General features: G+C 41.5%; 1 protein-coding gene across 6 annotated transcripts in view; it reads left to right on the forward strand.

Annotated features, from left to right (window-relative positions):
* Positions 1 to 19,036, forward strand: part of RALGAPA2 (Ral GTPase activating protein catalytic subunit alpha 2) — a 281,841-nt gene that overhangs the window by 112,886 nt on the left and 149,919 nt on the right. For all 6 annotated transcript variants that reach the window (XR_009535079.1, XR_009535080.1, XR_009535078.1 and 3 more), the window contains 5 exons: positions 3,073 to 3,163; positions 4,513 to 4,689; positions 13,876 to 14,069; positions 14,877 to 14,975; positions 15,206 to 15,361. Coding sequence is in view for 3 of the 6 variants with exons in the window: in XM_060122391.1 (XP_059978374.1) it covers positions 3,073 to 3,163; positions 4,513 to 4,689; positions 13,876 to 14,069; positions 14,877 to 14,975; positions 15,206 to 15,361 (717 nt within the window). In the remaining 3 variants the exon portion in view is untranslated. The remainder of the gene's footprint in view (positions 1 to 3,072; positions 3,164 to 4,512; positions 4,690 to 13,875; positions 14,070 to 14,876; positions 14,976 to 15,205; positions 15,362 to 19,036) is intronic.

Raw genomic sequence — 19,036 nt, forward strand, 5'->3', positions numbered from 1 at the left:
TTATACATTTAAGTCTTTCAGCTACCTAGAGTTGATATTTATGGAGTGAGGTGGGGATCCAATTTCATTTTTCTTTCCCCACATGTATATCCACTTCTGGGTCCCATATATTGAATTCATTTTTCCTTTATTAATCTGAATGCTACCTTTCTCTCATATATACTGCTTCCCAGATGTGTAAGGCTTTATTTTGGTGCTTCTTGAATCACTGGTTTCTTTGTCTCTCTGTCTTAATTACCATAGCCCCCTACTTCCTTCTTCCTTCCTCCCACCCCTTCTAATGGAAGCTATTTTCTTACTATCTTTTGTCTTTCATTGTTGCTCTTGAGAGGTCTTCTGTTCATCTTGTCTATTTGTTGTTCCTTGTTGTTCTTCCTCCTTGTCCTTCAGTTTCACCACAGTATATTTAGGTGCATTTTCTTCTGGTCTATACGTTTGTCCTGTTTTGGATATGGTATATGTGCCATGTGTCTTTGAATACTTGTTCTTCCATTGCTTCTGGAAAATTCTTGGTAACCATTTCTTCAAATATTGCCTCTTTTTTGTTCTCTCTGGCTCTTTCCTTCTGGAATTCTGGGTAGAAATATATTTAGACCTTCTCATTCTGTCTTCCATGTCTCTCAAGCCCCCTTTCATATTTTCCATTCTCCTTGGCTATGTGGGTGCATTCTGGGTAGTTCATCAGATCTTCACTCAGTTCAATAATTCTCTCCTTACTCATAAATAGTCTGCTGTTTAATACTTTCATTCAGTATTTTGGTTCAACACTTATACCTTTTGCTTCTGCAAGTTCAGGTTAATTCTTTTCAAGTATATCTTGCAGTCTCTCATAATCTCTTGTCGCTTGCTCATTTCTGTGATTGCCATCTTTTATTCCTTTAAAATAATCACAGATTATTTTATTCTAAATTCTAAACTCTTTATCATTATCTGAAATCAGCCTGATATTTGTTGTTTCTGAGACTCTTGTGCATGGTGGCTTATTTATTTCCCTTGCTGTTTGGTGATCTTTGATTGTGAGTTCCTACCTGGCTCATCTGAATCTACAGAAAACCTGGATATCTGAAGTGATGAAGTTTCACCAGGGCACCATTTTCATTTGTTTCTTCCAGGAAACAGGGAGTGCTGTTAATCCTGGACTCTTGGTCCTTTTGCCACAGGGAGTGGTAACATTAGATTTACCCCTAAAGTAGCCCCATTTCACTGCCCTGGTTTCAGTTTGCTTTGTGGGGTAGGGAGAGCGTGTGGATCACTTGGAGGTTTATTTTACTTCCTGTGAGCCCCAAATTTTTATGTAGGTTCTAGTTCTGTAGTGGGAGGATATTTCATCTCTCAGAGAATCAGAAGCAGAAGAGCCCACATTCTGCTTTTCAATTAAGGAAGTATCCTGGGTATATTTCCACTGTCATATTAGACATATATTATCCTTCCTTAAGGCTGAGTAATATTTTTTTCATATACTGTTAATCTTCTAAATATCTTATTTATGACCTACTTCTGTGTTTTAGCTTAATAATTATTCTGTCCTTTAATTATACATCTTAGTCCCCCCTTTTCATGTGTTTGCTTGTTTAATATTCATTCCTTTAGTTGGCTCATTGAATCCCATGTTTTTTGTATACTCTGAACTGGAGGGCCTTAAATATATATCTTCATTTTTGGCTGTATCCTCCATCTCACCAGTCGTGGATTTTTATTGCACACTTATAGCACATTCTCTTTAGATATTCAGCCCAAAGATGAAAATTAAAATATCAGAAACTTTCTCAAGTTCCTCTATCCATTGTCTGTCCATCCATCCGTCCTCCCTCCCTTCCTTTCTCCCTCCCTCCCTCCCTCTCTCCCTTCTTTCCTTCTTTCCTTCGTCACCATCATTCTCATGGTCCCCTAGATTCATATCCTTTTGTGATTAAACTTCCACTCCCATGTACAACTCTTATATAAGCTCTCATATAAGCTCTTGACTGTCATTCTGCAGCATTTTTAAATTTATCTTTTCTTCTCCTTTTCTACCATCAAAAGCCTTATCTCCTCACTCCTGAGTCACTGTAACAGTTCCATAGCAACTTCTTAACTCTGTCCTGCAGATAGCTACTCACTTAACCTTTCTTGTTTTGTTTTTAATCACAATAAGCTATTTTCTGGAACAGACAGTTGCTCATTTTGTCAATACTGGGTTGAAATTCCTAAGCCTGATGTTGGCAGCCCACTGGCAGCTGCCTCTTGTAGAAGGTGGTCGCATTTTCTTCCTACCATTTTCGCATGACTGCCCTGCATGGCCTGCTATAATCGGCTTCTTTTCCCGCACATAGAACTTGCTGATTCCTCAGTGCTTCCTGCCCTGAGTCCCCTCCTGCCTTCTCTCTACCACCTCATGTCTGTTGCTTCTTGAACAGCTACTGTCACTGTGAGCCGATCAAGGTAATGCTTTATTCTGCAAACCTTTTAGAGAGAGTTGACTCGCATATTTTGCTACTCTGCATTGTAACCGCTTTGTGTAATTTGTGTATGTTTTGTCTTTCCAAGCCAGTTATGTAAATTTTAGAGGATGCGAATTGCCTCACAGTGTTCTAGTCCCCTGTTTTTAAACCACGGTCCAGTGCTGAGCGGTGCTCAGGAAAGCCTGCAGCACACGTAACAAGGGAAGCACTGAATGACCTTTGGGAGTCTGGGTGGAGCTTCTGCCTTCCCTGCCAGCACCCTGGCCATCCACGGGGACTTAGGCTTTCTGGAGGACTGTATCCGTTATCCATGTGTACCAGAGCAGAGGTACAAGTAGAATTTCAAAATAAACGATTTCCATATAACTTGGCACCCCTCCTCAGTAGACCATTTTAATTGGATGTCAACTGACAAAGTAGAAGCCTTAAATTTCAGATCTTGTGTAATTTATAATTCAGTTATGGTAATTTGTGAACCCGTATCCTTCCAATGCAAAACGTCATTCAGTTTTTTTGTTGCCCGTTATTATTGTTTGTTTCTTTTTCTTTAGAAATGTGGACTAGAAACTTACCGGTCTTATAAAAATGAAAACTTCCCTGTACCAAATGCAATATTTCTTTCTGTCTGAAGATCTCAGTACGAAGAAGCAGCAGCCCCGCTGAATTGGATTTGAAAGATGATTCGCAGCAGACGCAAGGGAGATGCAGGGGGAGACAGAAGAGTGAGTGCCAGCAAATGTGGTCTGTGTTCCTCCAGCTTCGGCGAGGCTGCATTTTGTTCCCTTTTGACTTTCTAACTCGAATGATATCTTATCATCTGAAGGCACGTGGTTGTGAAATGGGACATCTTTATTCCTGGGATCCCAGGATTGATGGGTGGTTAGTGTGCACATACAGTTGAATAGATCCAGTCAGTTACCTATACCTCCAAGGCCTGTCTTTCCAGCCCTGGGACTTTCTCCAGGTGAGAAGCACAGCCAAGGTTGATGTCTGGGTGAGCAGACAGACCCAGAAGGAAAAATGGCCTTCCCCAGAAAGTTTCCCCAGGTTAGGAGCAAAAGCTTCAGGAGTACCTTGAAGTCAACGGCATAAGTATTTAAAAAATAAAATCTGACTGGGATGCTGAGATGTACCATCACATACTGTGAAATGCAGTCCCTGATACTCCGCTTCCCTGAGGTCCACTGCCAGGGCCCCTCCTTCTTGGCGGATCCTGGTGGAGGGCGGAGCAGGGCCTCTTAGGCTCCACCTTCTAGAGTCCTGGGGCAGTCAAAGTTAGGGACCTAGCAGGTTGGGGACTGGGACAGCCGTCAGTTCTCTGCAGGTGAAGAGCGGACAGCAGATTAGAAGCAGCAGGGCTGGGGGACTGTCAGCGGCAGATCGAAACGCAGCCGGCAGAGCTGCAGGCAGAGAGGGCGGACACCCCGAGTCCTTGTGGAGCAGATGGGATTTGGGGGGCAGGCTGGCTGGGTCTGTTCTGCGTCAGACTGAATAGTCCTGTGAGGCTTCACAGCCTTTGAAAGCATCCTTGTATCATGACAAATTAGAACTTTTTAGTGTTTAAAGGGGAGAGTCTCTATTGAAGAAAACCTTTTGTGTGGGACACCTCATCCCCCAGTAATCCTGGGTGATTCACCCCAGGTTCAAGTCTAGACATCAGGCACGAGGTGGAAGCCATCCTCGGGCTCTTCAGCCTGCCAGCATAAACTCGCTTCTGTGGTGGAATCGATTCCCCTCCCCTCCTCCACCCACCCCCGTTTTGTAGTTGAATAAGTCAGGGTAGAAAGCGTAAGAACTCGAGGTGATCTTCTCCGTACCTGGGGGAACTCAGTTAAGACCCCTGAATAGGGTGCGGCTTGGGCTGTAGGTGGCACGGCCCATAAGGACTGCTTGTGCCCCACGCCTGGAACCTCTGTTTCATTGACCAGGAGCCCCACACAGGCCCCTTTTGAGCCTCTGTCCTGAGAACGATTCCTGCTGGGACAGCTGCTTAGTTCCCTGTGTGCTGGGATTGTGGACATGCTGGTTCCCTGCTCTTGGCTGTCTCAGACTGTGTCTCCCATTGTGCCAGGTGACAGTGTCAGCAGTGACCCTGCTCTGGGCTGCAACACCGAGGCAGAGCTGTCCCTGAGCCCGTGGCAGATCTGCGAGGAAGACCCGGAACTGAGCACGCCCACGGATCCTGTGACTGACTCCGATGCCCGCCACTGGTTACAACTCAGTCCCACGGATGCTTCCAACCTCACAGGTAACCAACTGCGTCTTTGAAAAGAGGCGCCGGTGCTAACACTGGTTGGGAGATCCCAGGGTTTGCCAGTTGCAAGAACTCTAGGGGTCCCTCAGCACAGTGATAATGGGGGCTCCCTCCTCCCACATGGGTGCGCCGGCCCCAACCCCCTGTTCATAATCAGTTGTGAATTCGCAGAGTCCTCTGTGGAGAGGGTGCTGAAACAGTGGCCAAAAAGGGAGGAGGCCTGCCATGCCGACACCCACTGTCCACCATGGGAGGAGGTCTCTGATATTCATGCCAAGGCTTTGCGATCCGTGACCAAATGTGATTTACTCTGGAAACAGAGAAGAGTGATTTTTCCAACTGGCATGTGTCCTAAATCCACGATAAGTTAAAGAATTTGGATAGCTTATTGATTACTATTTTCTTTAACTTTACTGTAGAATGTTTGATATATACAAGATAAGTTGTGAGGCATGTGTAAGTTAGGGACTGTAGTAAATCAAATGAACACCAGCAAACCTGCACCCCGTGTAAGAAGTAGAACAGCTGCCCCACCAGTGAGGCCCCAGCAGGCCCTTCTCAAGTCCTTCCCCTCCCGTCATCCTGTGACCCTGTCCCCAATTCTTCCTAAAATCATGCCCTTAACTTCTTTATAATTTTACCACAATATCTGTCTCCTCAAACACTACATCATTTAATTCTGGTTTTAAGCTCTTGAAAAATGTTGTCATATTCTGTATTTTTGCAACTTTTTTCCCTTGAGTGTCTGTATTTCTAAGATTCATGAATAGATTACAGAGCCGAACTTTCTGGGTCTGCATCCAGGCTCTGCCAGGGAATGGCAGGGTGGCCTTGAGCCAGTGAATCTCTCTGTCCTTCAGTTTCCTTTCTGTAGAGTGGGGATAGGAATCGTCTGTATTATGGGTTGTTGCAGGAATCAGTGAGTGAGCACCTGAATCAAGAGCGCAGAGCAGTGTGTGTGGAAGCACTCTGCAGTCTTAGCTGTTCACACGCACGCACACACGTCCTGTGACCCTGGGCAAGTGAACCTCTAAAGGCTCAGTTCCCTTACCTTGTGACAGGGGAGGACGGGGACACCAAGAGAAGCTGGGTTTTTGTTTTGCTTTGTTTTGCTAAGTGTCAGGAGAGACTAGTGTTCTGAGGAGCTCAGCGAGGGTGATGCCGACCACGGCCACTGCATTCCTGCATCCATAGACGTCCTCCATGAGAACAACAGCAGCAAACCACGAAGCACATGTTGAGTAAAAAGTGGTATTAAAATGCTAAAAATCATTTTAAAGTTAGAAGTCAAGGCAAAACTTTGAACTTCGTTTTTTGTTTTTGTTTTTTTTAACCAGGCAAACTGGTTTTCAGTAATTACAATATAAAATTTAACCAGTCCCTGATGTTTTTGGAAGTTCCTAACGGAGTAACATAAAAACTTCGTAAAATTTAGTTTTTGGTAAAACTTAGTGTTGGATAAAATCTTTTATCTGTGAGGTAGATAAGACCAAGGAGAATAATCTTCATGTGTATGTAATGTGTATCTTAATTAAGACTAGAAAAACGAGCAGAGAAAAACAAACCAGTTAACTGTAAATGAGTAACGCATTGCCCTATAATGCTGTATATGCCGTCCTTCAGAGATAGTGGACAGTTTTGGTCTAAGTATTCACATCTGCCAATGGTAGAAGCCTTGCAAAATCAATGAGAGAATGATTGGCAAAGCCATGTGCTGACTTTTATAAATTATTGGGTAGTATTGATAACTTGTGCTTCTCAAAGGTGTGGTTCTTTTGGAAATGATTTAAAATTCTTCATATATATAGCGATACATAGACATGTATAATGATTTTGAATAATAATACCATAAACTTATAAGGGATTTGACAGTTTACAAGGAACTCTGAGGCATCCTCTTTGATTTTTATGGTAAGCAGGCCAAGTCATACAAATTCTGTTCTGGGGATGGAGAAGCTGAGACCCAGAGAAATTGTGTTGTTTCGCTGGGGAGTAAGTGCCAGAGTTGGAACTGGCTTCCAGAGTGTTCTGACTCCAGATGCAGCGCTGTGCCTACTCCTTTCTTCTACGCTGCTGTTAAAATTACAGCTGCAAACCCCTCTGAACTATTTGAGAATTATTAACACATTTATGGAATAAATGGCTTCTTTGGGTCCAATATACAGATTGTCCAACGGAAATCATCTTCGTGGTACTATCAAAGGCAATACTGAATTTTCAGTAAGTTGAATTTACTTAAACAAGGACTAGTTCTAATTAGTTTTATTGAAAGGAAAGAAAATTGGGTGATTATGTCTTTTGTCTGTCCTCTGGGAAGATTAGTTCTGATCCCATCTCACAGTGTGCATGGGACCGCTCAATTTAATAAACTCGTGTGAGGTAATTTTATATGATGCACTCTCTGTTGTGATTAACTCCTCCAAATACTTAGTTCTTCTTTGAAATTCTAATATCGAGAATCAGTACACTCAGTTCAATAGTTCATCTTGTCATCTGTGAAAAGGACAAACCGTAATATGATAAGGTTTAAGGATTATCGCAGTTCTGAATTTAACTTTCTGTTCTTAGGAGAACAATTTCTTCATAAATGGACAAAATAAAACTCATGTTACCCTGATCTCCAGGACACACAAAGAGAGTGACCCAGCAATTTGAGTGTGTCTCTGTTTCTCGTTGAATAATCCTACCAGTTATCAAATGCTTAGAATAATAAACTGCTTCCAAAATCTTAAATTCCTTTATCATTGGCAAGCTAACAGTTCAGTTTTATATTTGCATTCTTATTTAAATCATTTCATGTTTTCTGAGACTAACAGCTAAATTTATGGTGCATTGTTTCACAGTGTGTCTGGGATTTGTATGGCAAGACATGGAGACAGAGATGATTGTCATGAAGGAAGAAGTTTATAGAAATAGGGGCACGACATGCCATGCAGGGGGGCACATGAGGAGGCACAAGTGTTAGGGGCAGGAAGACAGGGGAAAACGTGGGCAACAGCCTTTACTGTCGTTTGCACGGGAAAGGGAAGGCAAGGCAGGCTATGCAGACTCAGGAGCGGCTAGTTGGGATAATTTCAGCAGACCCTAGAGCACAGACGCTGGCCCTGGTTGCCTGGTGCCGGACCCCATGGTGATGAGGGCACAGGGACATCCCCTTGATGGCAAGAGCTGGACAGAGGAGGTAGGTGGGAGGCCTGGGTTTGGGATTGTGGGGTTTGCATGTGGAAGACACCCTCCCTGGGGAGTTGTTTGCTATCTCTAGGAATTAGCTAACCCTGGGACGGGCAGTCCTTTCCTGGTCAAGGAGGCCCCAGATGCCAGAGCGTCAAGAATACTGAAAATAAGAAATTAGAGTTGACTCGTGCGTAAGTTTTGTTCTGTTGAGCTTATGATTTTCTAGGGGGGAGTATTTTTGACTCTATAGGTAAGAACCAGTATTGCTGTTGACCTCATCTCTTATTTAGCAAATAAGCTTATAGTCTAGAAATACTGAATTTGATGCTATAAGAAATAAAAAGATGAGTAAGTCATAGCCATGACTGACTTACGAGCTTACCAAAAATAAGACATTTATCCTGATAAGGACAAATAATGCAATAAGTGCTATGTGATTTATTTAAAAGGAGTTTTAATCACAGGGATAGACGAATAGACTAAGGGAATGGAGTATAAAATACATACTGGATCCACACAGGCACGGAGTCCTGATACACGAAAGAGACAGCATTCCAGGTCAGACAAGGGAAGAATGGACTGCCCCCACAAAGGCCTGCGGGACAATATTTAGCCACAGGGCAGAAAATGGGACAGATTCCCTACCTCCCACCTTGCCCGCAGCCAGGTCCCTATGGATAAAATACTTAAATGTGGAAAGGAAAACTTAAGAACTTTTGGAAGAAAATATCCTCTAAAAATATGTCTAAGACCTTGGGGTAGGGAAGGCTTTCTTAAATGGGATGGAAAAAAAAAAAAAAAGCTAACCATAAGAAACGTGTCAGTCATTAATTCAACTTCAGCATAAGGAAAACTTTCTTTTCATTGTCAGAGAAACTTTAAGAACTCAGGGTTAGCAGAACGCTGCAGGTAAGGGCCAGCTCTGTTGCTCCTTCCAGGTGCCTGTCAAATCGCTGATACGTTTTAAGATAAAGTTCAGTAAGAAGTGGTTTTCAGCATTTTGCTTTAGTTGGGGAAAGGTCAGTGGTGTTCCCCCCCACACACACACACCGTTGCAAGGTAAACTTCAGGGGCGGGATTGTCATTGGTCATTGCTCACTGGTCATGTTCACAGCTGATTCTTGGCTCCCAGGACACTACATAGCAGGAGAGGAATAGTCAGTAAATACTTGAATCAGTGAATGAATAAGCTTTAAGCTGCAGGCTGTTGTTTGAGTTAGCTAAAAACAGCAATGAAATTTTAACCTTTTTTGATGATAAAAGATATGTACAATTGCGTTTCCAAGTCTCTTGTTTAGTATATTTATCACAGCCCTGCCTCTAGATGTTGTTACCAAAATCCTTTGACCATTTCTGCTTTTAATTATAACTTCTGCTTTTAATTATCACTGTTACCTGCCACCAAAACCATTCACTGGAATGGTCTGTCAGCATCCTCTGCCGTTGCAGACATTTTTGCATTTCCACCAGGCTTTGATCTATTTTGAAAACATAAAACTTTCTAAAGAAAAATAATGATGAGAAGTACCGTGGGGTTGCTTGCTCTCCTTTGTAATCTTTAACATGAATGTTGCGTGTGCCTGGGAAGCAGATGAGGAAGGAGAAAGAGGGTCAGGCGGCAGTGACGGTCAGCAGAGTGCCAACCTGTGTCTTGTCCACTTTTAATCAAAAGTCTAGGCCTAATTTTTCTGGTCCCAGAATTAAGGTGTTTCTGTTGAGCCTTTGGGTTTGTGCCTTTGGTTAAGTTTTCAACTCAAAAGGGAAAATCATTGGACTTCCCTGGTGGTGCAGTGGTTGAGAGTCCACCTGCCGATGTAGGGGGCACAGGTTCGTGCCCCGGTCCGGGAAGATCCCACATGCTGCGGAGTGGCTGGGCCCATGCGCCATGGCCGCTGAGCCTGTGCGTCCGGAGCCTGTGCTCCGCAACAGGAGAGGCCACAACAGTGAGAGGCCCGCGTACCGCAAAAAAAAAAAAAAGGAAAATCATTTCCAAAGCACCAGCTATGTTTCATCAACCCTCCACCAAACCTACACGAGACTGCTGCTATGTGAAGTCGCCCTTGGGTCCTAAGTGCCTGTTTTACTGATTACGAAGACTTAACTCACGGCCAAAATCCTTTGCATATTTGCAAAGTTCTGAACTTTAGATTGCTCCTGTATTAAAGTCCTGTATGTGTTGGGAGAAAGATGATATAACTTTTATTTGTTTGCAAGACTTCCTACTTTAACAACAACAAAAAAATGTTAATGTCTCTATAGCATTTAATAATAATGGAACAAAAAGATGCTAGGCTAGCATACTAGCTTGCTCATGAAAAAGAAAATGAACTAAGTGTTTGGTGTTTTTAAGGTGAACATGAAATTTTCAGAAATCTCTCAAATCCCGATTCTTAATTAAGTGCTGCTTCACTGAGGAACCATCTACATGCAAAATGTCAGCATCTGTTCTGTTACTTATGCCATGAGTGGAATAATTTTGGGCAAAAACATTTCAACTCATTAAAAAATTTTTTTCACAGTAATATTGAGCATGCAATCGTTTCAAATACCTCGAAAAGACTCCCTGTATTTTGATAATGTGATGGGGGATGCTACCTAGAATTTTATCACTGAGGAATACATTTTTCTGAGAGCAAAGCAGTATTGAAACAGATTCTTTTTTTGGAGGGGGGAATCCTTCCATAACTGAGAATGTGTTTGCTGGCAGGTAGCAGGGAGGTGTAGGTGATAAGACACCTGAACTCTGTTTACTTGGAGCTGTCACTCAAGGGAAGTCCCAGCCTGACTAGAAGGCTGGAGGCTAACCTCCACCTCAGATGGCTGCATTTTGGGGGTGATGGTTGGGGATGGAGCAAAGCTCTAAGTCACTGAGTTCCCTTACTTTTTTCACCCCTCAAGGAATTAAAGACTCATGGATGAGAATTTTTCTCATTCTTCTTGAGAAAAATAAATGCTGTATCATGCTGCTTGTTCACTTGGGAGCGTAGGTTGGTTTGTAAGGTTCGTTTGAAGCTTCAGCAAACCTTCTTGGACTGTCAGATGCTACTGCCCGCATTTTACAGAGTAAATGTGAGGAGGCCGAGCCTGTCTTCTGAGGTTTTGTAAAAGGCAGTCTGAGAGCCCAGAAGGGCCGTAGTCAGGCTTTTGCTGTCTGAAGGCACACTGTGTGGGGTTCCGGCTTGGATTATCTGTGTCACCTCAGTTGATTGTATGATACGGATGTGGGAAATACAGATGTGTTTTGCTCTAAGAAGGAACAGTGCTCCTGGATTTGGGAAGATCTGTCCATGACAACATGTACCATCCGTATCAAATCCTCTGTTTCAGGGTCTTGGCATCTTTCCATAACGAATATATTGATAATAAGCTGTCAGCAGCTGTCTCGGGCACAGTGCGGGAAGCGCACGGAGCCCGCCCTGGATTTGCCCTGGTCCCTCCTCCACCCGCTCCTCCTGGTCCTTGCCGGCTCTGCTCATCCCTCTACTTGAGCTCCTTGCATCCGTAGACTGTGCTCCCATTTCTATGGTTAGGCCCCGGCAATATATGCACCCAAGATGATGCTCAGCGGTGGTTAATGGTTGCCACCGTGTCTGGGTGGGACACAGCTCTTTAAACCCCCTCCAAAGATTCAAAAGAGAAGCAAAGCAGAGGTGACTTAAACGGAAAGCCAGAAGTAAGATGTGAGAGATAAAAATCAAATAAATCAGCAGCTACAATAAAAATAAACAATTTAAACTTGCAATTCAATTCAGAAACTCTTGGGTTAGGTTGAAGACATAAAATCCAGCCATATGATGTTTACCAGAGGTACCCCTAATACATAATGTACAGGGAGATCCTAAATAAATAAATAAACACATTGAAACATAGGAAGAAAAGTGGACCAGGGGTGTAGCTCTGTGTATGTCAGTCACATAAACTTTAAAGCAGAAGTCATTTATTAGTGACAGCAATAATTCTGAATTTATATGAACTTCATAGCCTCCAGATATATATGAAGCAAAATTTGACAGAATTACTAGGAACTACTGATAAAACCATAATCATAGTAGGAACTTTTAATATCAGCTCTCATTAATAGATGAGTTAAGCAGAAAAAATATTAAAATAGAGAAGATTTACACAATACAATTAATCTTGATTGAATGTAGATCTATATGTGTAAAATTTTTTGAACTTAATTTAAAAATACCTGAGATTTTTTTTTTTCAAGCACATGGAACATTTACAGAAATTGACCAGTTAGATCATTAAGCAAGCCTCAACAAACGTCCATGATTTGAAACTGTATTACATTCCATGAATATGATGAAAGAAATTCAGAAGAACAAAAAGAAAAGAGAAGAAAACGACATTAAGAAACTGAAACTGCATTTCAAATAAATTAAGTCCAAAAAGAAATCAAATTTTGAACTGGAAAATATTTCAAATTGACTACAGCGAAATGTAGCTGAGTACTGATATGGAGGAAAATATGTGGCCTTAGGTGTGTACACTAGAAGCAAAAAACACTAATTTATTCAATGTCTTATTCAAAAAATTAGGAAAAGAATGGCAGCAGAATAATATACAGAAGTTGACAAAAAGGAACTAATAAAGCTAAGTACATAACATATACTAGAAAGCAATAGAGAAAACAAAAACCACTCTTTAAAAACATGAATAAAATAGACAAATAGACAAGATAAAGGAAGGAAAAAATATTGGGAGTGAAAAAGGGAACAGAGCTACAAAAACAATATAAAATTAAAAAATAGTACAATAGGTTAATTCTAATAGAGTTATTTAGAATTAAGAGGACAATTCCTAGCTTTACTGAAGCTTCAAATAAAAGAAACTGTCTTTTTCAACCTGTTTCAGACAGGTTGAAACTCTCCAGAGTTAATAATTTTTCACCCAAAACAATTTCAAGAATTGGAACGCTGCTGACTCTAAAATTACAAAGGAAACGACAGGAAAGTGAGCACTTTTCCAAAACAGAATTCTGTACCCAGCCAAACTATGAATTACAAGTCAGGGACCCAAGACTTTCAGACATGAGGACGTGCGCCTTCCTCAGGCAGCCACAGGAAGACGTGGTCCACTAAAAGCGAGAAGCAAGCAGAGAAATACCGTGTGCAGTTTGTGATTCTGGTCTTACAAGGAAGAAATGTAAACGTGTTCACACAAAAGCCTGTATGCAATTGTAGCTTTATTTATAATCACCGAAACCAGGAAACTCTCCAATGTCCTTCATCAGGTCAGTGGATAAACCATCATACCTGTGGATACACAACCCCGTGGATGAATCTCTCAAATAAACGCATTATGCTAAGTGAAAGGAACCAGACAGAAAAGCTGCTTGCTATAGGGTTCCATTTATCGGACATTCTGGAAACTGCAGGATGTAGGGACACTGTAGGGACAAAAAACAGCAGGGGTTGTCTGGAACAGAGGTTCGGGAAGGGGACTGACTGTGAAGGGGCACTTGTGGAGTGAAGGGGCTATTTCGTATCAATTATGGTGGCAGTGTGTGGTGACAGTTACACCATCATATACCTTTCTTACAAGTCCTTGAATCCAAGGAGGGTAAAATTTATTATAAGCAAATTATATAACCCGCCCCATAAACCTGAATGGTAACAGCCACCACAAATGTCACTCCAGCCATGAGGCCTCCCCGGCCACCTTTTTTCATGGCCCTGTTCCCTACCTATCGTGCTCAAGTTCTCCTCCCCACCCCCCTGCTGCTTTATAAAGCCCTTCACAGGGTCTCCAGGAACTGTTCTGTCATCTCTGGGCTGTTGTCCTTTTAGTTGGAAAGGAGCAGAATCATCTAACCTTTCCTCATGGAGCCCACTTTTCTGTCCTTCTGTCCTTCCAAGTTGTCAGCCATTTCATACTTCATCTTATTTTACTCTGAACACGTAAATTTTCAAGCACAGGTAATTTGCATGACAGAAAAAAAGGCTGTAACAATGAAATCAAAATTGCATTTACAGGGTTAACACACATCTTTCCCCACAGATAGCAGCGAATGCCTTGCTGATGACTGTAGCATAATCGCTGGGGGGACCCTCACGGGTTGGCACCCAGACTCGGCCGCCGTGTTATGGCGAAGAATCTTGGGAATCCTCGGAGACGTGAATAATATCCAGTCACCCAAGATCCATGCCAGAGTGTTTGGCTATCTCTATGAACTCTGGTACAAGCTAGCGAAGGTAAGTCCTGCCATCACCTTTTATTCTAATACGGGAACGTTGCCTTATCACTTGACATAAAAACTGTGTTGCACGTAACTTCTGAACAGAAGTTTAGATGTTTAGACAAAGTACGTTTGACGATCCAAGAATAAATAATACTACTTATAGTTTGGTCATTTTATAAATGCCTAAGAGTTATTTCGTTTAATGTGCAAGTAGACTGTTACTATAGGATATTAAAGAATGGGATATTATACACTAGTTTTAGTTACTCTCTTTATCAAGTGATACTGGTTTTATTGTACAAAATTGGAAGAATGTAGAAAAATGCTAAGAAGACAATCTCACCATCCACAGAGAAAACCAATATTAATATATAATCTTATTTCTGTGGATAAACATATTTTTATAAAAGAACTGTCTTAGAGTGCATACAATTTTCATTCTGGTTTTTGTTTTTGTTTACAACATACATTTTCCCCATGCTAGTACTTTTTTTTTTTTTTTTCCAAAAACACAGTTCGTGTTTACACAGTATAACCTGTGAAACCATTCCTTATCATTTGGAGTTCAGGGAGGCCTCTCCAGGCATTAAGATTGAAGGAAAAACAATGCCCTTGTTTTGTATTAGATCTAAAACCACCACACAGTTCAAAAAGACAGTAGACCTCATGATAAAAGAAACACTTGTAAACGTTGTAGCTTTTCACTCAACTTACAGAAATTTAATTGGGAGCAGCTGTTTGACCATGGAGCACGTTTCTGAAGTATCATTGGGATAAACTGTGTGTTGCCTTCCCTAAAAGTCTCCTCTTTGTGAATTAGATACGGGATAACCTAGCAATAAGCCTGGATAACCAGTCTTCTCCGTCTCCTCCCGCCTTGATCCCACCCCTCAGAATGTTTGCATCATGGCTATTTAAGGCAAGTGAACATGTGTTTATTCCTTTATTGTAATTTCCTCTTCCTTCCTAAATTGAGTTTAAAAAATGTAATTGCCCAAGACTGCATGTTTTGAGGACAGGCTGGATCTCACTCTAGCCAGCACATCCCACATCTCCATAAACAACTTTATGGAAAACTGAAAAGTAAGTGAATGGACAAAATGCATCTGCATCTGGAGTTGATTAAATCTCTAAACGTCTCCTTGGCAGGCGACAACGCTGCCCGATGCATATAAGGAAGGCAAACTCCAAGCCTACAAGCTGATCTGCGCCATGATGACCCGACGCCAGGACGTGCTGCCCAACTCGGACTTCCTGGTGCATTTTTACCTCGTCATGCACCTGGGACTAACCAGCGAGGACCAGGTATCTGGGACTCCGCCATCGCGGTGGCCTGTCGTTCGGAAAGTGCATGTCACTCTTTGCAGGTGAAATTGGGGTTTATGAAAGTACCTCCAAAATGTTGAAATCCTCATTAGTTCCGCATCTTCTACACCCAGCAGCACCAGCGGCCTTTCAGAAATGTAAGTCTGACTTGTCTCACAGGAGCTGCTTCTCCCTACTGACTCTGCATTTCACCAGCCAAATTTGAATTTTACCCCTTGGCCTGTCCAGTTATGTATCATTTAACGTCTGCCTGTTGTCAGCCTCAAAAATACTTATCTCACCCACTTTTTGTTGGGGTTCTACATTAGCTATTGTATGAAGAAAATGATTTTGGTCATTTAAAAATGTTCGAAAGCTACTGTCTTAGGAGTTAGGATGTTTTTGTGAACAACCTCACCTATAGATTAGGGATCCTGACATCTCTTGATAAGGAGTCTCTCAAAGAAATGTGATTGGTAGTTAAGTTGAAACAGAAGGGCCAAAGGAGCCACTAGCAATCAGCCTGTAGCCCTCGGCCTTCCTCTCTCTGGAAGTCCCCTGGTGGTGGGCAGAGGACCTGGACCCGCAGGAACACTGACTTTTGACTTGCTGTCTGAATATCAAGCAGGCAAGTGAAGAGGTTGATTTGTGAAGCCTGAGGTTATTCTGGACACTATCTGGAGGATGGATTTAGAGATGTGACAGTGGTGGGGTAGAGTAGGAGGCTGGGCCTGGAGGTTAATTAGGAAGTGATTAAACAAATATAGATTTTTTTTTTTAAATGGCGAGAACTAAGATGGTAGCACTGGAGATGGAAAGAAGGAAAGGGAAAGGTTTAAGAGGTTTGAAGGCATTTGATTTTATCACTGAGTCTTCTTGACTGATTAGAGATTTGAGGAGTGTTTCAGAATTTACCCTTTAAATTGTAGATACTTACCAGTGAACTTGAATCATTCGTGAACTACCAAGTAGCCATCCTTTCTGTCTTTATTTGATGCTTTGAATATATGATGCAGACACACGGACCTTTTGATACATGGAAGAGGTCATTCTTTGGATTTGCCAGCCTTACCTTGGGCCCTGTTTAAAACTCTTGTAAAATATTCCCTGATAAACACTTCGAGCTTCAGTCACTGAACTTTTCTTCTGAAGTAATAGCCATACTGTCCTACGGAGTTGTCTCTGTCATATTCGCTCCAATTACAGCAGTGTGCAACGGACATCTGTAGAGCAGAGACTGGACTTAGATGCACAGGCTCGTTTATTTCCTAAACAAATGTAGAAATAGAGACACATAAGTAGACCTGTTTGTACTCCTTGCTCAGATATTTTGCAGCCATCATTGCGGACGGAAGCATGTTTTACAGAATGATGCAACTCAGGGCATGTGGAAGATTAAGGGGTAGAAATAGGGAAGAGAATTAACTCACAGATAATAATGAGATCCCTCAGTGACAGAACCAAGAGAGGAAGGTTTAGTTAACAACGCTGTACTTTAAAGCAGTATTTTGCTAAGATTTGCAGGAAAAACTTCTACTTGGAAATGATAATCAACTGTAGAATCTTCTTATTTAATAAAAACAAATTTGAAGTCAGAATTGGGAGATTGGGATTGACATACAGTAATATGTATAATAGATAACTAATAAGAACCTGCTGTATAAAAAATAAATTAAATTTAATTTAAAAAAAAATTAGAAGTCAGCTGTAAGCAGTATTTCTAGAATGGGCTTTCCAGAAACTCACATAAGGAGGTGTGTTTAGAATCCTCTTTCTATTTTAAATTGTGTTGTAGTGAAAATGAAACAATAAAATGAGATGAAATCTGTATAACATTTGAGTACCCAAAACATTATTTCAAAAATGGGATTTTGGGACATCCCTGGCAGTCCACTGGTTAAGATTTCGCCTTCCAATGCAGGGGGTGCGGGTTTGATCCCTGGTTGGGGAGCTAAGATCCCACATGCCTCATGGCCAAAAAACCCAAAACTTAGAAAAAACAGAAGCAATATTGTAACAAATTAAATAAAGACCTAAACAAATTTTTTTTAAAAAAATGGGATTTTACAGTGTAGAAAAAGGAGTTTTCAAATTTTATACTTAAAATAATTTTCACATTTAATGTATCCCTTATTTTTGGTTAAGTTTGATCTTCTGTAGTTCACTGTAAAATGTGTCAATCTTAAATGATGGCCCATTGCTAGCAGTAATCCCAACATTCAGACTTCTAAGAGAAAACGGGGATATCATAAATCTCTGTTTTCTAATCAGCCTACTGTTTCGACCATTAGAAGCTTGAGTTGTTATGCGTTTCATAGAATTGACTGTTTTGCTTTAACCTTAACAATTATTGGTATATGTTTTAGAAGCCCTGACTGTCTGCCAAACAGAACTACTCTAAATAAACTTTATTCCTTTGCCAGAAGAAAATTACACAGAAGGCTTTCTAATGAAAGAAACTTTTCTCATTTAAGTAAGAAATGTCTCCGGTAATTAGTTTAACTTTTGGTCCACATGTCTAAACAGGTCATGGTGGTTGCTCCAGAACTTACATGACTTCTGGAAACACATGTTATATTAATTATAAGAAAAGAAAGCATTTGCTCTAGAGAATAGAGTTAAATTCAATGTTTTAGTTGACGCACTGTGCACCTGCAACTCGGACCATCTCAGGGCTGTTTCCATCTTGTGAGAGTTTTCAAAGAGCTACACTTCTACGTAGTCTGGCACTAAAAGCCTTCGTTCCTGCAGAGAGAACCTTGTTAAAATGTTCCTTATTTTTTAATAAGTAATAGCGAATCATTTTTAGATTTTTAATATTTGTAATTTTGTCTTCCAACAAAATCCAAAGTGAATTTCCTCCTTTGGCCTCTGGGTGGCACCCTTGTCTGCAGGACTCTCGGCTGCCTGGTTCATGGACCACACTGAGCCTTAGAACCGCTGGTAGACCCAGCGCTGTGGGAGCTCGGTGCTGTGGCCTGGCCGCTTTACAGATGCTTTCGTAGATCTGAGAGTAGCAAAATCATGCCAGTGGTGACTAATAAAGTGTTGAATTAGAAGTAAGATCTAAAATGTGAAATATCTTTATTCCAAACGTAGGAGTGCTCATAGTAATTGAAGATTTCTTCTCGTTAAAAGAAAAAAATTGTAAAACAGGTATGATTGTGTTGTGTTACAATCATATAAAATCACAACTTCATCTAATATAATAGCAAATTAATTATTTAAATAAATACAGTTATTTCTATATTTTAGAAAGTAATAATACGTATAGCAAACAGCCAGAATTCAAAATGTAGCATATTCCAAACCAACTGTTCTCAATGTTGCTTGGACCAGTTTTTTTTGTTTTGTTTTGTTTTGTTTTTTGCGGTACGTGGGCCCCTCACTGTTGTGGCCTCTCCCGTTGCGGAGCACAGGCTCCGGACGCGCAGGCTCAGCGGCCATGGCTCACTGGCCCAGCCGCTCCGTGGCATGTGGGATCTTCCCGGACCGGGGCACGAACCCGTGTCCCCTGCATCGGCAGGCAGACTCTCAACCACTGCGCCACCAGGGAAGCCCGATTGGACCAGTTTTAGCTATTCCAGTCACTCAACAATGTCATAGATAAAACAGGGGCCTTACCGAGTAGCATTTCCCACAGTACGTGTACAGTGGAAGTTTACAGTTTATTAG

Source organism: Lagenorhynchus albirostris, chromosome 15 (assembly GCF_949774975.1).
Source record: "Lagenorhynchus albirostris chromosome 15, mLagAlb1.1, whole genome shotgun sequence".
Taxonomy (NCBI): Eukaryota; Metazoa; Chordata; class Mammalia; order Artiodactyla; family Delphinidae; genus Lagenorhynchus; species Lagenorhynchus albirostris.